General features: G+C 30.7%; 2 protein-coding genes across 2 annotated transcripts; one reads left to right on the top strand and one right to left on the bottom strand.

The window, feature by feature from the left end:
* Nucleotides 1-1,571: 1,571 nt before the first annotated feature.
* LOC125830785 (uncharacterized) lies at nucleotides 1,572-4,614 on the top strand. Its single transcript, XM_049509955.1, has 2 exons — nucleotides 1,572-2,018; nucleotides 4,462-4,614. Exons 1-2 carry the CDS (start codon nucleotides 1,762-1,764, stop codon nucleotides 4,526-4,528), a joined length of 324 nt encoding a protein of 107 aa, XP_049365912.1. The 5' UTR covers nucleotides 1,572-1,761; the 3' UTR covers nucleotides 4,529-4,614.
* A 3,114-nt stretch (nucleotides 4,615-7,728) lies between these two features.
* LOC125830694 (disease resistance protein RPV1-like) lies at nucleotides 7,729-20,664 on the bottom strand. Its single transcript, XM_049509874.1, has 6 exons — nucleotides 20,183-20,664; nucleotides 11,593-12,718; nucleotides 10,905-11,330; nucleotides 9,439-10,548; nucleotides 8,830-9,366; nucleotides 7,729-8,364 (listed from the first exon to the last, which is right to left on the bottom strand). Exons 1-6 carry the CDS (start codon nucleotides 20,662-20,664, stop codon nucleotides 7,729-7,731), a joined length of 4,317 nt encoding a protein of 1,438 aa, XP_049365831.1.
* Between the last annotated feature and the right edge of the window lie 1,190 nt (nucleotides 20,665-21,854).

Raw genomic sequence — 21,854 nt, forward strand, 5'->3', positions numbered from 1 at the left:
AAAGGTATATTTATCATATATATAAAACAAGTAAAAAGGAATGAAGGGAGCAAGAAGTTTTCTTAGACTGGTCAAACAAGAAGATTTTTGTGGTCAAAAGGTAGCTTTAGACGTTGGCATTGTTGTAAAATAAAGGCTATAATCTATATATACTTTACTTGGAAGTACAGATCTAAAGCCCAAAATAGCCTTATTAATTATTTGAAGTATTATTTCCAAATTTGACATGACTTGATAGCTAGGGAAATTCAAGAATTCATTATATTTGGCCAAACTATCATTTAAAATTGGATAATTTGCCTTCTATATTATTTTTGGCACAAAAACTTGTTGTTAACCAAGTAACTCAATAATACGCGTCGTTAGTTAAATAGCTCAAAAATATCCTCCCACGACGTGCATTAGATTTATCGATAACTAGCGTTACATTTTTGCAATCCAACAACTTGTCAAACAAAGTACTATTCTAGTATTCCGACATCTAATTCCTTTTTTTTTGGTACTTTGTTCTAGTTAATGATAACAACGTGACCACCCCACCCAAAACACTCAACTCTAAAGGTATATATAATATACCAAAAAAAAGAAAGAAAAAAAGATACTTGATATTCATATTTATATAAAAAAAACAGTTTTTTCTACCTTTACAAGGTAGCAATAAGACTGCATACGGGTCATTCCCAAACTTTTATTTATGAGATTACACAATATATTATTATATATATAAGCACAGACGAATCTAAAATTTCTAGATATCAGTGCACCACTAAAAAGGAAGAAATTGACGCCTAATCCTCTAGATAAATAACTCAACATTCAACCAAGTGCGTTATTTAATCTTTTTGTAACTTGAACCACCAGATAATATTATATCAATTTTAATAATATACATCAAACACCTAATTTTACGAAGAGACCACAAGTTCACGTGACCCATATTCTCCCCGGTATATAAGTAGTATACTTTGCCACATAATTCAGTTATCAATTTAACGTACGTAAGGAATTATAGTATTGTATAGTGCATGAAAATACACAAAACCCCACAAAGCAAAAAAGCAACCTCAAAATAAAATAAATTAAAATACTGCCGTATAGAAGCCTTATTATACTAGAGTAAAAAGCAATTGGTTCCCTTCATGTCACGTTCAAAACCAACAATAAGTGGGTCCCGAGAGAACGGGATACACAGATCTTAATTCTATTTTGATTAAAAATATTATTTTCGAAAGACCTAAATTCAAGAAAATCATTTTTCAGTATAAATTTGAAAAAAGAACAAGAGTAAGTAAGCTACAATGAAAACTCTCTCCAAAAGTGAATATATATAATCTAAAATTTTAAATTTTTACGGCTAAATCTATTAGATTTTTGGAATTATGAGTTTAGAACTTCGTATTTATTAGTAAAATTTACTTTTCGTATATTAAAAAATTATTGAATTTAGTTGAACCTGTTAAAATTACACTGGCTTTGCGCCCCGTCACCCTCACCCCCCACCCCCTCTAGCTTCAAGAAAGTAATATAATCACTCCAACCTATAAAGAAAACCAACCACCCCTAGCCCCATGTAGTAAAATCCAAATCCAAAGCCAAAAACATAATACTTTGGCATCCCTTTCCTTTCTTTGCCTAACAAACATTCTTGCATTATTCCTTCACTTCACAAAAAAACTAATCATTGTAAAACATAACTAGTTTGATAATTTCCTCTTCTTTCCCTCAATAGAGGGCTAGAAGTTCAATTTCAAACTTTTATATATGGATAATATTAGAAAGTTCTCCAAGTGTTTTTTGAGTTTTTTTGTCTTTCTAGTATTTGTTTGGTTATTGTTGATTGAAGTATTTGAAAATGGAGGTATTGCAAGAATGAATTATGTTGATCAAGTTATGAAGAATAGCAAAGTAGTAATGAAAACACACAAGAGATCAAGTAGTAGTCATGTTCATCCAAAGATTGATTTCAATTTGGTGAGTAAAAGAAGAGTTCCTAATGGTCCTGACCCAATTCACAACAGGTTTGTCTTTACTTTATTTCTTTATGCAGCTTTAATTTCTGCTTAATTTTATTTTTGTTGCTTATTACACTATAAGGTGTATTAAGTTAATGGTCATGAATAACATATCCGAACTTTCGCATACTAATTATATATCAATCGTTCACTTTTCATATCAGAACTATCGCTATCTATTTAGTTATAAAACACATGACCTCAACTATCAGTTGTTCTGTTTTCTTACTTGAACTATCACCACCGTTCATGTGGGAAAAGGGAACCAGTGATAGTTGATGTGTGTTTTTATACAAAAGTGGTGATAGTGTCTGTTGGAAAAGGAAATGATTGATAGTTAAAGTGTGAAGTTCACGAAAAAGTGATAATTAACAACAAATAATACTTGTTAAAGAGACTTACTCGTAGAATCTTCTAAATAATTTGATAGTGTAAAAAAAAATATATACTAACGATGTATATTACCTAAATCCGTAATTGATATACATATATACCCTCACAAATCGCATCTTAATAGTTATTATTAAATATTTACATTATATATAGTATTGATCATATAATTTTTTATATTATTAGTGTAGTTTAACCCATTTAGCCGATTTTCTGTGTTATCAATCAATATTTAGTGACATGTAATGGCATGTCTTTTAAACAATTTGATTGTATAAATTATACTAATTATAATTATGATCGTCTAGTGAGCATTTGATGTTAATTATTGATATTTTCAGAAGTTTGGCTCACTTCTAGATGCAATTAGCTAGTGGAAGTAATAAAAAAACTATATTTTAAGACTTCCAAGAGATTTTGCCAATTATAAAAGTAAATTTTACGTTTTATTAAAACAAAGAAAGTAACTCTATCGTATAAATAAATAAAAAATCTCTTCAAAGCTATATATTGTTCTAATTATTATTATTTTTTTCTTCCGTTTTTGGAATAATTCATCAATTGTTTTGAATGAATTTTTTCATATTAATATAATTCCATCTTCTTTCCCAAAAGAACAAGACCAATTCAACTTTCTTATGAGGGAAAATTTAAAGGTGGAAAAATTAGCCAATAAAATCACGCTAAATATATTTAATTTTGGGTTAATTATCATCCCTCCATTTATTAGCTCAATTCATTTTTATTAATTCATTTTAGTCATCAAAATTTTGACTGATATCTTAGCCCAAATTAATCCATGAAAATCTTGTTAATTTTTTTTAAAAAAAATATTATTTTATTTGATATGTTATATATAGTCATGATAAAAAAATTAATATTTTTATTAGGTATTAAGAAATTATTTTTAAAAATAATAAAATAATTAAAACTGAGTATAAATTGGGTGAGTTATAATTTAACGTGTCTTTTTAGCTCATTTCAACTCAAGTAATTTTTTACTCGTCTATTTATTAAGTAACTTAAAACATTTTGACCCGTCTAAATTCAGTTTAACTAGTCTATTTATTTTACATTGAGCCCATAAAAATGTATTTTTGAGACAAAAGTAGTAGGGTTTGCATGCTTAACTGTTACATCAAGTACTCCCACTCTTAGATTCTGTTCAAAGTTTTTATTTACTGAATTTGTGTAACTTTACGTTATGAATAAATTAAATAAAAATATTATTTAGAAAAAGAAAAAGTATCTGTGTTCTGTTTTGTTGTCTTTCACTTTATTTATTCTCTTATAATTATAAATGAATAATAAAGCTTAATTAATTATCATGATAATTAATTAATTAACCTTTTCATTTTGTTTTCTATGCAATTTACGAGGCTCTTAATTAATTAACCTTTTCATGACATCTTCTCTTTTTCCCTTTTGCTTTCTTTTTTATCCTTTATCACTAAAAAGCTTTTTCATCACTATAGATGCAAATCATATAGACATCTTTACCTATCAAAATAATATTTTCTTAAACAAATTTAATTTCCATATATTAACGTCAGAGGCGGAACCAGTATTAGGTGTTTGAGAGTTCTAAATTTTCTTCCCCTTCCTTATTATTGCTATTAGTTTTGTTAGGGGTTCACAAATTAATATATTTACAATTTTCTAGTACAAATACAAAATATACGAAAAAGCTACTGGGTTCATTTGAACCCATAAACCCCACCTAGCTCCACCCCTAATTAACGTGTGTGATCAACTCATCTAAAAACTTACATTACTAGATTTATTTTTTATGACCATTGTAAAAAATAAATAAAAAATATAATGGGTGATGATGAGAATATATCACACTCAGAATTTTGTCTGCTCTAATACTTATTAAAGTATGTAATCTCAAGCTAATCCGTCACTAAAAAGCTCTAAGTTGATTGGAACTTCTCATAATTTGTCGCTAATCCATAACTAAATGAAGTTAACATGGAATTTTTTTTATTTAGCTACGAAATTTTACCCGTGAATTTATGTATGAAACTAAATTTATTTATCTTTAATTTTTTAACAGGAGAGCTCGGAGTTCTCGTAGGCCACCAGGTCAAGCTTCCCAAGGAAAACTCAACATTAAGCCATAAACAAATTAGGCCAAATTAGATAATTAAGGTTTGTGAGATGTTTTTTTTTTCTTTTTGTTGAAAAAAATATTCTTGTATGTAATTGTTGAAAAGGGAAGTCTCTATACATATTGTCAGAATGAATTTTCAGAAATCCCAGCAGCTTGTGAGATTTTTTTAAACTAAAAAAAAAAAAACTTATAAGGGACTTTAAGAAACAAAAAATTATAAGAAGAAAATCCGAAATTAAATTATTTTTCTCAGCACCACCATTTAGGGTGTGTATGTAGAATTTTACGTAAGCGATGTTATGTGAAATTAATTGAGGTAATTTGAGGTTGTAAGTTTTAGTAAGGCATTATTTCGGTTCTGAAATTTGTTTTTAATTTAAATTTGTACATTTTCCCAAACGATATTTATTGCATATTATTTTAAGTTTCAAAATATTTGTGTTTATATATTAATTAAATACTTTGACAAAAGAGGTGTCGAATGATACTATCTGAAGAAAGAAATGGGAATATTATAGGGTGGAGTACCTATTTGTATATTGTTAAAAAATAACAGAATTTACCGACGGATAAATTCTATAGTTAATAAGCAAAATCCATAGTTAATTCTATTCAGCGACAAATATATTATCACAATTTTTTTTAGCTAAGAGCAAATTTTCAACGAAGTTCATAGTTAATATCATTTTTTAGAGGAAATTACGCAAATAGCCACTAAAATAACTTAATTAAGCTTCATAGTTATACTTTGTTAATTAGGATTCGTAGCTACATGTTAGAGGGAGAAAAGAGGCGAGTGAGTTTGGGAGAGGGAGGAGAGAGGCAAGTGAGAGGGGAAAGAGTGGAGAGAGGTGAATTGTATTTGTATATCTAGCGAATTGTATATGTATATATATGTAATTGATATACATATGCACTTGTATATCTGTCGAACGAGATTGGAAGAGGGAGGAGAGAGGCGAGCGAGATTGGAAGACGGAGGAGAGATGCGAGCGAGAGAGGACAGAGAGTGGACAGAGGTGAATTGTATTTATATATCTGTCATATAATTGTATAAGTATATGTATAATTTGTATTTGAATATGTATAAGAGAGGAGAGAGGTGCACATAATTATAGCTAAAATAGGTTGTGAGTGGTAATTAATTCAAACTATAGCTATGTTAGCTAATTAACTAGTATATGTTTGCTAATTATTATCCGCGTAATTTCCCCTTTTTTTATAGTGGTTTGATCGGAGTAATAGAGAAAAACGAGAAATCTTATAACATGGATTGTCTTGATTTGGAATATGAAGGTTAAATTAATTAATATTCGTTGTGAATTCAAGTATTCTTCAATTATTATTTTTTGATATAAATTACATACTTAGAAACTATGTAAAAAGTACTATAAGTCACAATAGTTAACAATTCAAAATATTTTAAAAGTTATGATAACACAAATATGCGTTAACTGTCCAAATAGTAACTAAGACAATCTTTTTAAAACGGAGGGAATAATAAACAATTATTTAGAGAATTAAGAAGAGAAGATAATGGAGAATGTTTAACAGGAAGTGCATGTCTTAGCAGCCATGCATTTTTATAAGAGTACGAATCTCATGTCAATCTTGTCAAATTTCTAGTAGCTTTTGCTTGTAAATAAAGGAACTTTTTTTTCTACTTTTTTCAATTGCACTTATTGATTTGATATTAAGAAGTGGCATGTGCTCCTAAACTAAAGTAGCAAATGCACTTATTTGAAGTTATTTTTGAGAGAAATAGTGTATACTTATCACTTTTTAAGAATAATAACAGTAACATGTTTAGTAATCAATATAATCTTTTATGTGGTATTTCAAGAGTGTAGGAGATACACATATCTTATTTCGTCTATCTTTATGGGGTAAAAAGAGGTTGTTTCCGATAGTGATTTATAAATTTTATATGGAAAAAAGCATAGGATATACGCATATCTTATTTCTTCTACCTTTGTGGGGGTAGAAATAGGTTGTTTCCGATAGTGATTTGTAAATTTTACATGGAAAAAGTTATTCATTGTGTTTATGTTTTACTTGTTAGTTTCTTACTTAACACATACCTTAAGAAGCAATAAATCAAATGATCATTTTACTATATCACCCCTAATTATTAAATCGTATAAATATTGAGAAATGAATAGTAGGGTAAAATGATAAATTACCTCTTCGTTGTTTTCATATTAGACAAATAAGAAGAATATTTACTTTTAATATAGTGTACGAATAAAAATGGACGGACCCGAGAGAATAAAAGGAAAAGTTTTATGTTAGTCCTTTTCATTACAAGATTCTTTAGTGGGGGATGTGAACACTGTTTTGGTCTTTAGTCCATTCAAACTTGTTGCAAAACCAAACATATATTTATATTCTATGATTCTTTAGCATGGCAATAAAAATAAAATTAAAATTAAGTTTAAAAGAAAAGAGAAAAAAACAAAAAAGGAAAATAAAGGTACGTAAAGGCCAAGATGGTACTATCTTCAAAGTGAATTAAAGACAAAGTAGGCTCTTTTATATTTGCTTTCTCCTTTAACATTTATTGGACTCATAACAAGCAAAGTTATAAGACTTGGTCTAAAGTTTTTTTGAGATTCAAGTTGGGGCAAAATTTGCCTAAAAGGGTTAAAAAGGGAAAGAAATATTCAGTTGGCATCATTGGGCCACCACATCTGTTTTTTAAACTTTTTCGGTGCAAATTTGAGTTTAATTGATTTTCAATATGGATATCGTATAAAAAGTGAGAAAATGAATTCTTGTTAAACCATCAAACCATTCTACTTTTACGGGGGAGTTTGGTATGAAAGGAAAATATATTAAACAAGTGGTTTTTCTTAGTATTTAAGATTTATTATCCCAATAATCTTTTTATATAATCTACAGAAACACTAAGGAGGGTGAAGGTGGATTATATAACAAGGTAGTGAATATTTTAGTCCCTTGAACAAAGAGTTTTTCACGATAAAATTCTTTACTTTACTTCTTGTAAAGCAATTGAAGAACCAGGTCCTTCAGTGAATTAAGTGACAACATAAATTTAACAAGAGTTAACTTCTATTCATGTTAAAAAACAACAAGATTTTTTCCAGATTCTCATTGCATTATTATTATTCACTGCATAACAATCTGTACATTGCTGTTCACAGCATAAACATCCATTTAAACGAAGAAATTAAACCGCGATCATGTGGTTTAAAATCTCCTAAAGAGAAGGTACTTTAAAGCATAAAAAATCTCCTTAACAAAACTAAGAAAGTTATCAGATCCTTCCCCTTCTCCGTCTTCTTGAGCTGAGTTCGAGCTGAAGATATTGTTCTCTCTGTTAGAGGCTCCGTAAAACCTGGTTAATCTTTCCGATACAGATTGTTGGCTTTCATCCAATGATTTTTCATTACCTTCATAATCATCATCATTTTCATGTACTAAATGTATTCCACATTTCTTCAGTTCAATACCTGTAACGGGTAAGTTGCCCAAGCCCACCTGTATAATATCTCCGTCTTCAAGAATAGTTACTAATGGATGATAATCTTGATACCTGCATAAATAAACTTGATCCTCGGGTGTTGTTGGGACTCCTGCCAAGTACATACCAGTAGTAAATACTGGTCTATTTGCTCTAACGATTTTTGCAAAGATATTAGCCAGTACTGGCAGTTCATCTCGTAAATCATCTGGTTCAGCACAGTTCACAGAAACAACTATGGCAATAATCACTGCTTTGATTTCATTGTTTTCGTGCTTTGAGAAATGCACTTCGCTTGGAGTAAACCAACTTGGAATTTCATTGCTTGGAATACTAAAATTGTCCAAGTTCTTCAGAGCAACCTGAGTGTGAAAACCTTTTCATTAAGGTAACTGTTTTGACAAGAAATTGAATGAAAGAAACAATGTGTACTGTTTGGTATGACAAGGAAAAAAGTTTTCGTGAAATATTTCATTTTTTGGTATTTGTTTGCCAGAAGATATTCTCCACGGAAAGAGAAATAATGATTTTCCTCACTATTGGGCTAAGTTGCGTGAACTCTTTACTTTCAATGCCGCACCCGTGTCACATTCTCTAAAAACACACTACTTTTGGCGAATCAGACGCACATCATTTCACCTTTTTGAAGAGTCCGTGCAACATAGCTTTTGGGCAAAGAGTCTGTTTTCCTTCTTAATTACTATCATTTATCTCGACTTCTAACTTCAAATCACAGTTTAACCAACATTTAGAAATTATTATCAATCTTTTAAATTACGATGAAGTTTCATCAAAGACACGAAACATTTTTCACTTACCAATCAAACACCTAAAAAGCATATAGGAGAAAAAAGTACCTTATCAAGTTTCCTTCTAACAATAGAGGCACAAGTGACGTTGCATCCAACCATATGTAGCATTTTTAAGGATCTCAAGCATTCGACACCTTGGACGTCGACCAAATTCATGCAATTCGCGAGGTTTAGTTCGCGCAAGAACACTAATTCTGAGATATTGTGTATACTCTCTAGTGCCCCACAGTTTGCAGCATTTATCTCGAGCAAACTTGAAGGAAGAGGAGGAAGAGCTTTCAGCTGTTTGCAGTGGGGAATTAAGAGCTTTTTCAAGAAATGTAGTCCTTTCAGACTAGACGGCAAATGGGAAAAATCATTGTGACCGAGATCGATGAGCTCCAAAGATGATAGTTTCTCAAAATCATCAGGTATTTTCCCAATTATTCGCCATGCACGTGCATTAAGTTCTTCCAACAAGGATAACTCTGAGAAAGATGAAGGAAGCACAATAGGTTCGGTTTCCCTTTCTGCATCGGTAGCTGTTTCTGTGATTTCAGTACTTTGTGGTACCTGCACAAGTGTAATTTTTTGAAATTATGGATTCAAAATATAATATTTATACTAATTTTCACCGCTGTATACCTGACAGAAAGGCTTCTTTCCCATCCTCAGAATCATTAAGCTCGATAGCATCCCAAAAGTTTTAGGTAATACTGTTACTGCAGTCTCCTCCATTAGCAAGTGTACTAAGTTCTTCAGTTCCCCAATAGAATCTGGAAGTTTGTGCAGTCGCTTACATTTAGTCAATCTCAATATGACAAGATTCTGCAACTCTCCAACTGATTCTGGCAGCTCCGTGATAGCATCATTTCGAGTAATAGTCATTGTTTTAAGAGCTAATAATTCTCCAATGGAATCGGGTAGCGAGCCAAGGCGCTCACAGTTCCTTATCTCAAGAGTCTTCAGTGATTTAAGGGCTCCAACATATGGAAGACTACGGATCGGAACCTTCTCTATTTGAAGCTCAACCAAAGAAGCCAATCCTTTAATTGAAACAGGCAATGCAGTCAACTGCTGACAGTTTCCAAGCGATAAGGACCTAAGATAATATAGACAACCGATAGATTCTGGTACAATTTCTATTGCACTGCCATAAAGCCAGAGATTTGCTAAAGATTTGAGGTTGCCAACAGAATGGGGAAGAGCAGCAAGTGACTTACACCAAATTAAGTTTAGTGTATGAAGCTTCTCCAAATTTTTAATAGAATCAGGTATTTCTTCCACAGCAGAACCATTAAGAGAGAGTTCCTTCAAAGCACTTAAATTTCCTACTAACCCGGGAAGTTGTTTCAATGAGTAGCAGTGGTTTAAGCTTAACCTTTCAAGTTTTGTTAATCGAAATATACTTGAAGGCAACTTCTCTATAGCAGTCTTATCTAATAGAAGTTCTTGTAAAGACTTCATCTTGCCAATATCTTCAGGTAGCTGTTTCAATTTTGAGCAACCTGAGAGTATCAGCTTTTCAAGATTTTTCAGCCCAGAGACCTCACTTGGAAATTCAACAAGGTTGCTGCAATCTTTTAGATTTAGATGACGTAAAGTTTTCAGATTCCCAACTGTTTTGTGAATCCTTTGTAAGTTGCTGCAACGCTCAGCTATCAACTTTTCCAACATTTTATGCTTTGATAAATCAGGAATAGCTGATATTTTATGACAATCAGAGATATTCATAACTTTCAACTTGTTGGCCGCCTGCACAGTTTAGAAAAACATAGTTAAAGAATATATATTTGAGATTGAAAGAAATGAGACCATATCAGGACTTTCATCAACTACAGGATGCAATATATAGGTATTCAAATTGCATATAACCAAAGTTTTGTGATTCTGATTTTGCTTTGGGAGCTCTGTAATCCAATGCTGCTTCGTTTTTATAACAATAAACTGACGAGAAACTTTAGCTTCTTCTTTGCCAGATTATCACTCACCATCAGCAAGTTCGTGACATTAGTTTATTATATATGTGAAAAACGTAAAAGCTTAAGAATAGAAAAATGCCAGCACTATGGTTAAGTTAGTGTTTCATCAGCATGACGAGTAAAGCATACCTTTTTGTGACTCCAGGTCCATTCCCGGCTTCCAATCCTCTCTATTTGGCTCTCTGAGAGATCAAGTATGGCAAGTTCACTTGGATAATAATTAGAATAATAACTTGAAAGATTGCATCTTTTCCACTGGAGCCATTTTAGTGAAGAAGGTAACTTCCCCAAATTTCCCTCTAGTTTCACATTATCAAGTTGGAGTAGCCGCAAATTAACTATTCCATCAAATACTTCAGTATTCAATACTAACTCATTGGTTTCTTTTGCATCATTTTGAAATTGCCCTTTGTATAACTCTTTAATGTAAGCTAACGCAGAACTGAAACTGGGAACTTCTTGAAATTGCTCTCTAGTAATTGCTTTCGTGGTTTTGATCTTTGATGAGTACCTCTGCTGCTGATCCAGGATGATCCCTTGGATGTGCTGTGTTCCCTGTTGTTTTCATAACCCATTTCATTTTTCTAGTACAATATAAGTTTAACAGCAAAAATAATCACAAGAAAACAGCTAGAAGTTCTTGTAGCACATAAGAAAAGGACTTCAACTTCTTTAGGGTCACCTAATATAACTACAGGTAATTGTTCGTAAAAAGAGGGATCTGTTATAGGGAAAACAAGACAGGTTAGAAAATGCTGATAATATAAAAGAATTTAGTGGCATTGTGTTTAAGTTAAATTCATAAAGAAAGTCATACCTTCCTTCCTTGTAGCACACTTAAAACATCAGCAACATCCCACAGCCTGCTGCGTTTTCCAGGTTCGGAAAAGCCTTCTTCCCTAACAATCTGTCTTCCCATATCTCTTATCTGGTCATGCATCCACAAGTCCCCACCATCAATCACCTTAACCAATGATCTAGTGGTCAATGTGTCAAATGCAATCCTGGCTCTAAAACCACATCCTTCCATCACATCAATTACATTTTCGACTTTCTTATCTAGTTGATCAAGAAATAAACATGCAACATCCAGGAATATACACTTCTCTTCATCATCAAGACCATCGTAACTTATTTTCAAGATGTCTTGAAGACGGGGTAAGCGAATTTGTTTTAGCTTTCCTAGAGCATCTACCCATTCCTCCTCACTTCTTTTATCAAACAAGAAAGAACCAAAAACTTCAAGAGCCAATGGTAGCTTTCCAGTAATTGAGACAATTTGCTTGGATAAATTCAGAAAAGTTGGGGATGGGTCTGGTCTTCTAAATGCATAGTAACTGAATAGTTTTAGTGAGTCAGTATCACCCAATTCTCTCACCTCAAATGTCTCGTCAACGATATTTTCTATCAGAACTCCTTTGTTTCTAGTACTAATGACAACCCTGCTTCCTTCAAAAAACCAATTTTTATCCCCAATTAGTGCCTTTAGTATATTTACACCATCATTTACATAATCAACATCATCTAAGACCAGCAGGATGCGCTTTTCTCGAAGCATTCGCCTGAACTTTTCTCTTCCCTCATTGGCATTAGCAGGGGAGAAGGAGAACGCGTTGCTAGGGAAAAGATCCTGTATGATTTTCTTCTGAAGGGACATAATGCCTTGTTGAGTAGCTATTTCCTTAACATTCAAGATAAAAGTCCTGTGTGTAAAATGAGAAGCAAGTTTATTGTAAAGAGCCTTAGAAAGAGTTGTTTTACCAACTCCTCCTATTCCATGCAACCCCAAGATTTTGACACCGTTGCACTTGACATCCAACTGTCTTATGAGTTCTTTCAGACTGTAATCAATTCCAACAACAAACGGAGCTACAACCATTGGGGAATTGCTTAATTCATTCAAAACTCTTTGCACCACCAACTGAATCAACTGTGACTCGTCACTGTAGAATGGAAGCAAATTAATTAAGATCAAGTTAACTTAGGTGGTCTTGTATCTATAATTCCTAAAAATCATATTCGAGGAAGTACAGAGGTAAATGAAAATGATAATGTCACGACACAAACTAAGGGGTCGTGACAGGCATTCGACAGCATCTCCCTGCCCAATGAACCCTTCCTTATCCCTATACTAGTCTCTGGGTACGTGCCTTGCACGTGTGTTCCATATAATTTTATTTTAGATTGTTAGAACGATTACAATTCTATGAAAACATGCATGTAATGTAACGAGAAATAAAATGCAACAATTACAAATAATTAATCATTAAAATGCGACAAGAAACACCAAACAAGAGGTGCATTTTAATGTTTAAAAGCAATTCCTTATAAAGTAACCAACGGTACATCTGAACTTTGGTTAGTAGTAGCAAACTTTCACTAAAGTCACAAATAACTCATTTGAGCCTGATAAAAATATAGAAAATCGTAGAAAATTAAACTAAAGAAGTCTAATAGGGAGAAAACACACAAAAAATATACATGAAAAAAATACAATATACACATCCTTCTTAAAACTTTAATCATAACAATGCATATGGGAAAAAAAGGGAGGATAGAATTACTACATAATTTTCAGAGTTCTTGTATACACCTTCTCCCATAACCAATTAAAATTCAAGAGTCTTCTCATCGAATCAAAATAATTTTTTTATATATATAATGATTAACGGGTCACTTTGTTACTTACTAATGAATATGATCACTTTATGATTATTTAGCTTGCAATTAAGTTAGGAGGTGAAAGGTTCTAAAAACATTATAATTAATTAATATTTAACTTATGAAAGAATTTATGTAGCACACCTATTAAAAAAATACAAGTTTATCATTTCAAATGATACAAATAGAAGGATCTGCCTAAAAATGCAACATAAAATAAAATTATACATAAAATGTATTCATAGAGATAAGACCACACTAAATAAAACACTAGTGTATGTCTGTCATAGTTCTGATGTATCCATTTGAATTCCATACAGTGGAGGGTACAAGCCTATTTATAGTGATATAACCCTTTAAATTTCATACATAACTGATTATAGTCTTTTCATTTTTTATACACCCCTACGAATTTTCTAATTACGCACCATTCAACATGAATTTGTTGCTTCCTAGGCACCTACTCAAATAACCAGGGGTGCATGTTTAGATGCTTGCATTATGCACCAGAGATGACTTCATTATAAGTATCTCAAATACAATGTAATATAGTACAATCACTCTTACAATTTAAAATAGTCATTTTACATCTAACAATAAATTATTATATTTGAAATAGAACTATAATTATAAGTATGCAACACACTAAAAGATCATTCACAATGTATACCTATCATTTTAATTTGTTTTCAAGGTTTTTGGAGGTTAATTCCTTTCTATATGACGATAACATCACCTATTAGAAGGTTAAAATTGTTAAAAATCAAGCAAAATAAAGGGGAATAAATGAAAGAGATCCTATCATAGTACTATACCTAAGAATATACCTAAAAAGTTCTTACTTTTATTTTTCAATTTTTCACGGTCTTATATGATTTAGCCTCCAACTCAATTTACAAATATATTTTTTTCCATTTAAAAAAACATAAAATTTTTATTTTTAAAAACAAACATAATTAATTAGCACATAAAAAATTTAACCACATAACCAATTAGAGAATATTCTAGAAGAATACGTAAAAGATAAAAGCTATTCAATAAGGTGATGGTTACACTTCCCAACTTATTTGTCTTTCTGTCATTTAATATAATTTGATTACAAATTTATAATAATTTAATGGTAATATTTTATGAAATGTTTTCTTACAATTTTGTATAACTTGAATATTGAAGAAATAGTTCATGACTAATCAGTAAAAATGTCCTTCAACTTATTATGGACATTTTGGTAATTTATTTTTTCAACTTAAAAGGCTTCCACTTTCAAAATAATAATATAATATATGCAAAAATGAAAATTTAGAAATTAATATAACATAAAAATAAAAATTATGTTTTCGAGACTTAAGTACAATGAATTATGAAGTATAATATTATATTTTATCCCAAAGATAATATTTATTATTGAAAATGGTATTCATTAGTAAGTATATTTCGAGATTTTGAAATGTTAAAAACAATTGATAAATAAAAAAAAAGAGAAAAATAGACTTTTGCAATGAACAAACAATTGATAAATAAAAAATGAGAAAAAAAGAAAAGCAAACAGGAAAAAATTAGTTTGATAGTCCATAAGAAGTGCTAAATTATTGAATAGAACAATTACCTAAGATGCGAACTGAAAAGAAAGAAATTATATCTTTTCATTGCTTCAACCGTATAAAATTTGCATAAAGCAAAAAATATATAATTAATTGGTGTTGAATAGTTAAGTTGGCACTCTATTATCCCAAAAACCTTGTATAAAACAACAATATATAATCATACATATAGATATTCATGAAGAACACTAAAAAAAGAAAGAGATATATAATAAATCAATCCATGTTTAGAAAGATACAGCCGACTTTATGATATTTGCCATTTTAGAGCTGACCTTCCCTAAATTAAAATTTTGTTTTCATGTTGCCCAGAAGATTAAGCTGATATCTTTCTTCAGCATCGTCTCGTAATTGATTTTATTGATAAAATATAAATGTTTGTTGCCCTTTAAAAAAATTTAAAAAATACACACGACAAGACAAAAAAATCTTTCAATCTCAAAAATAAGAAAACAAAGAGTCGAATGTGGAAGATAAACAAACCTCTCAATTCTGAAAAACTTATGAGGGGTTATCTCTTAGGAGGTCATTGAATTCCCAGAAAAGAAACGGTTCTTTATTAAATAAAAGTAATGACTTTTGGTCTTTTTTGTAAAAATAAATTCAAATTAAGAGATTATTTTAGAGAAGTGCAAAATGATAATTCAATTTTGAAGTTAGAAGCTTCCCACTTATATTAATATATGATCAGTCACCGTAGATGTGCTCTTTACGGCATCATCACATCAACAAACATGGATTATATCCAACAATAATAAAAGAAGGAATTTCCAAGTCTCACAAACATTACAACCCAAAATAATGCCAACATAACGATTAATCATCAAAACATAGTTCAAATACACTCGGGTATCCAAAACATGATCATGAGCTTCATTGTTGTAATGCATATACATAAAAAACACTTAACATGTCGAAACTTGCACCCACTCACTCCCACAAGAACAAGCTCACAATTTAAATCATAAATATCAATCATGAAATTTATCAAACACTTAAAATGCATGCTTTTAAAAGGATTTTTTTAAGAAGGTATGTCTCCACTCAACTCGATTGAACTACGTCCCACAATAGTCAATCTTCTCATAAAGTAGCGTACTTTTGTCATTAGAGGCTCAACATGATTAAATTGACAACTAAAACTCAGCTTACTCAGGCCTACAAATAACCATACAATTGGAAAACTAAAATTTATCTCATCTCTTCCAACTTTTGCCCATTGTGTATTACTCATTTATATTAGACCTATCCATCATCTACCACAATTACACATTTGAGGTTCATCCCCAAATCAATCAAAATCACCCCCAAACACCTCAAGATGAGCCCATGGTTCTAACCTCAAACCAATAGGTCAATCCCACAATAATTCATCTATATCCATAACCAATTACTCCCTTTGTCTCAATTTAACTGTCTTACTTTCCTTTTCGGTCTGTCCCAAAAATAGTATTTCTTTCTATATTTAGTAAGTTCGTCAATAATTTCAACATCCTATGTAGCAAGTTTACATTTTTCATTTAATACAACAAGATTCAAAATACTGATATCTTTAGTCGTTAAACTCCGTGCCCAATTAAACTAAAATACTTAAATTGAGACGGAGGAGGTATGATTTATATAAATAATACTCAAGTGAAGAACATACCTCATCTTCTTGAAATTTTATGTTCTTACTTCTTAGATGAAACTTCGGATTTTAGACAAAAATGGTTGTACTACGAGGTTAAATTTCTTGTAACTGATCAAATAATAAGCCAAATAGTTGACCTTAAAAAAAGAATAAAATGAAAATAAAGTTAGGCCGGCAATGTGTCACTTTAAACATTTATTTTCCTACTTTTTTTCAACCACCTCAATCTATTTGTTTACATTTCCATTCATCCATGTCTCTTTCTAGACATAGGTTTAGGGCACGTAGAAAGTTTGATTATATAAATAAAATCATGACACCTAAATAAACAATGGAGCTCATGGTGCCGGCCGTTGCTGTTAAAAAAAGTTGTAAAGTTCTAGCTATCTAGATTAGAACTTTGACCTCTTACAACTAAAATATTGACCACATCAAGTGGTACAAAATCAGACTGACAAATATTGGAAAGAAATTTCTAATTACACAAATATTACTATCATATTTACTAATTTTCTATAGTTTGAAATAATTATATTTTGTTTCACTACTTAATATTTCATATCAGATTTCAAGTCAAATACACCTAGATACATGTTTTTGCTATGAGATACACTTAATTAGGGAGAAATGTGAGCGAGAACAAGAGGGAGTCGAGGGAGATTTTTTTATGTATCTTAATTACATGTGAATCACACTAGATACATGTATTTCGAATACCAGATACACGAGCGAGATGGAGGATAGGCGAGCGAGATTTGTCTACATGTGAATCCACTTGAATACAATGTATCTAGAACAAATTACACCTAATTTTGACCCATGTATCCCGAAATACATATATCTGGACGCGCCAAAATTTGGTAAAATACGTAATATTATTGCAAACTCGCATGTATTATGCTTCCTAATTAGTGGATAAGGACATATTTGGATAAATCTTACAATTATACAGGTCCATTTAGGAAGACTTAATCGAAGTGGGCCAAAATTAAATTTGTTAAATTTTAAAGAATAAGGCCAGGCAGATGATGAGTTTTGAAGAAAAACAGGCCCAAGCCCATAAGTATTACTGATTCATTTCATGTATCGATCTTTGTTGCATGGAACATATTAGAATCAACCAACTCATGAACTTAATAATGTGTTTTTACCATATTATAAGTGTTTTTTTTTAGTTTTCCACTCGGTGTTCGGAGTTCACATTGGAGCCCCGAATAAATTTGGATCTTGCACTGTGGAGCCCATTCGGGGGTGGCGCTCCGAACAAGATCTTTTTCTCCATACCCAGAGCTCCATATTATAAGTTGATTAATTCTCAAGAGCAGCATATATATGGGTAGACATATAGTCATTAAACTTAATCTACAGCACTAAATTATGGAATTATTCCTGTGTTTCGGAATTTCTTTTATTGTTACTTTATATTTGACGGTAAGATAATTTTTAAAATAATTTAAATATCAGTTTTTTCTATAAAGGACCAAATATATACATTTTTGTTGATTGAAAATTATAGATGCTCAGTCAAATATATTACGAGGATCAAAGGTTTAAAAATTATCAATAACTAAGAAGTCAAAAATGCAATTAGCCGTAAAATTAATCAATTTAGAGAGAGCAACCAATAAAAAAAAGAAGAGATAATTAAGCTCTAATAATATAATGTACACTAGCAAGTCAAAGATTCTTATTTAATTTGTACGTGTTGAATAAGGGAATAAAATAATGGAACCACATAATTGGTGCTAGCACAACTTTTCAAGAATAAGTACTAATTTATTGAGTTAATTATTCTGGTTTACACAATGTATTATTCGTTAAGTACGTACGTAGACTTGTTGCATGCATGGGGACAGTGCATTTCCAAGTAATTAGCTAAATACGGAATACCGTAACATTATATCATTACTCTCTTCGTCTCAAATTATCAGTCATATTTTTTAAAAATAATTATCTTAAATTATTTATTATTTTAGAAATTTACAATAAAATTCTTTATTCTTTTTTTTTATTTTACCCTTAGTAGTAATTGTTCTTAAAAACTACAAATACCTCCATGAGAAGATTACGCATAGATAAAAAAAAACACCACATATAATTTAAGACAGAAAATAGTATATTATATTAACATGATTGTGTTAGATTCATGTTTTTGGTTTAAATAAGGTGGATGATAAAATCCCGATATTTAATTAAGTAGAGAAGTGTATAAAATCAAATCTATTTATCATTGAGTATTGAACCGTAAGCTATTTATTCTCGAAAATTTCTCGACTATCAAATAAAATTATTGCAATTACGGGGTCATTCTCATTAATAAATATTAACAGGAAAACAAAATTTATGATACTGGTAGTCCCTCTCTGGTATATCCGCTAGTTTTTCAATTAAGGGTAATAAGGTGTCTTTCACTAAAAATCTACCTAAATTATGTTATTACTTGTTTGATCGAATTTTTAAAATATGTTTATTGTTTCTTAAAAAAATAATATTTTTCAAAAGAATACTTTTAGAAAGTATTTATTTGTTTATGATTAATCAATTAAAAAAATATTTTTATCAATATGAAAATAGAATTTGCTACGATCACGATCTTGAAAGTACTTCTAAAAATTCAACTTTTAAACATAGTTTTGCTACTATTCAAAATCACTTTAACTTTTTCCTAAAACTTTAGCCAAATACTTCAACTCTTTAAAATAAGCATTTTCTAAAAAAAAAATTAGAAAATAATTTCTTTGGAAATGAGAAAAATAATTTCTTCCATAAAGGTAAAGAAAATAAGTTTCAATAGTAACATTCCATGTTGATTGTGTCTTCTTCACCCATAAACACACTTTATCATCACTCCACCTCCGCAACTTCCATCTCCAGAATCTCACAACTCTACTCCCACTGTTCATGATATTTATTTAGATTATACATAAATAATACTAATATTTTTTATTTACATATAGAAATATATTTTCCTTCAACAAATTTTAGCTCAGGTGATATAAGTGAGTAATTTTATATTGAAGGAATGTAATCTTTAAGGGGAGTTTTAGGCTCTTCAATTAATTCAGAATTGTTTGAGTCACATGACGATGTTGGATTTTTGTATCTTACTCTAGAGAGGACAAATAGAGAGAGTTACTACTAGATTGGTGAAGACTATACCACCATAAATTTGAATTTTCTTAAAAAAACGGAGATAGATCCGCAGCTGAGCCTCACCCTCAATATTTATATATTATTTTTAATTACTATAATTTATGATATATTCACCGATAAAAATTGCACACCCGAAACTGAGACCAAATAAACTCACCATCACCTACCTATGTAGGAGCTCAACAGCTCCACCATCAAGAGATCGATTTAGATTCTCAGAACTCAAACCCGAAACACCACCTAACAAAATCAGCCTTAATAATTCTAGGGTTTCTTCAATTAGATCTATTATTTAATTTGATTCCAATTGGTTAAAGAGAATAAAAAATTAGAAGATTTAGAGAGAGAATTATAGTTACCCATTATCGTAAACCCAACCAGAGACCCCTCCAACTCTTTCCATGGCGTTTCTCCATCTCACCATCTTTTCCGGTGAAAACTTCCTTTCCAAATCCCTAAATCCATCGAGAAATGGACCTAGCTGCCTCCGTACATCCGATGGGTCAACTCCGTAGAACAGAGGCAAAACGAGTTTACCCAGATCATAGATCGTTGCTAATTCCTCGAGGCACCATCTCGAGGAAGCATAATTTGGAGAAATTATAGCAATTACAGCAGCAGAGTCGTTAATTGCTTCTATCAGACCTGTTGAGATCTCATCGCCCTGAGTTAACCCCTCGGAGTCTCGAAAAACTCGAATGCCTTCTGAGTATAAGGCGTTGTATAAGTTGTTTGTGATGTTGTTTCGAGTATCTTCGCCTCTAAAACTTAGAAAAATATCGTAATACAGCCGGAGTGATGGGAGTGAAGCAGTATTTGCCTGCTGCTCGAATTCCTCCATTTGCTAGTTGTGAGGTTTTTGGGGGTGGATGGGTGAAAAATCAGTTTCGATCACTCACAATAAGTGAGGGATAGAAGAAGGATGCTCACCAACCAAGCAACCTTCTGTGTATTCTGTAAAGCTAAAGTGCTTTTCGCGTGCTGTACGTAAACGTCTATGTATGTATGTGTATGGTATATATTTCGAAGGAGAGGGTTATAAAAGGAATTTCGTTTTCTATTTATTTTCCTTTCTTTTTTCTCATGTAGGTTTGTTTTAATATCCGCTTTGATATTTGATTAATTCAAATTTTAAAAAAAATACTTTAGGGATAACACACTCCTTCCTTAAAGCTATTCAATTCTTCAAGTTCAAACCAGGAATATTCATAGTACGATATTATACGACTTTAAAATTTTCAACATGATAATATTGGCTTAATTAAAAAATATATAATATCAGACGATTTTGAAAACTTCGACAGTACTCTACCAATATCATATCAAATTAGTTTGATATTATAAAGTTTAGTTTTAATTTTATGCAGTTTAATAAATCAATAATCATAATGATTAATTTATTAGATTTTAAGAATTAACTTTAACAATAATGAGAACTCTTTCTCGAAGTGAATGAAAATTATTTAATGTTGATCGGAAACAATATAAATGTTTGTGTAATAAATATTATTCTTTTTAAATAAGTGTAAGACCTCATTTATTTGTCGTTTGTGAATTTCTTAATTTTAATCATTCAAATTTCAGTTATTAAAATTGTTTGTTTTTAAGGTTTAAATCTTAATTATTAGATGTGTTTATTTTTCTTTTACCATATATATTCTGAATGATCAATTTGATAAGTAATGAACATTGATGGTATGTTCGGTATGAATGAATTTTTTTTATAATTTTTTCATGTTTGATTGATCAAATCTTTTTAAAAAATCATTTTTTCTAGAAAAATATTTTCTCCCGTAAAAGTACAGAAAAAATAAGTTTTGAGTGACATTTCATATTGATAGTATCTTTCCTTTAATTAATACGTATTATTTACAAGAAATTTCTTAGAATGATTGATCGTCTGTCTTTGACCATAAATTTTTAAATACTTTCTAAATATTTTGGATTGTCAATTATTGTCACGACTTATAGTTCTTTTTACATAATTTACAAATATATAAAATTTATTTAAAAAACATAAAAATACGCTTT

The sequence above is a fragment of the Solanum verrucosum genome, unplaced genomic scaffold (assembly GCF_900185275.1).
Source record: "Solanum verrucosum unplaced genomic scaffold, falcon-dt-bn FXZP01000154.1, whole genome shotgun sequence".
Taxonomy (NCBI): Eukaryota; Viridiplantae; Streptophyta; class Magnoliopsida; order Solanales; family Solanaceae; genus Solanum; species Solanum verrucosum.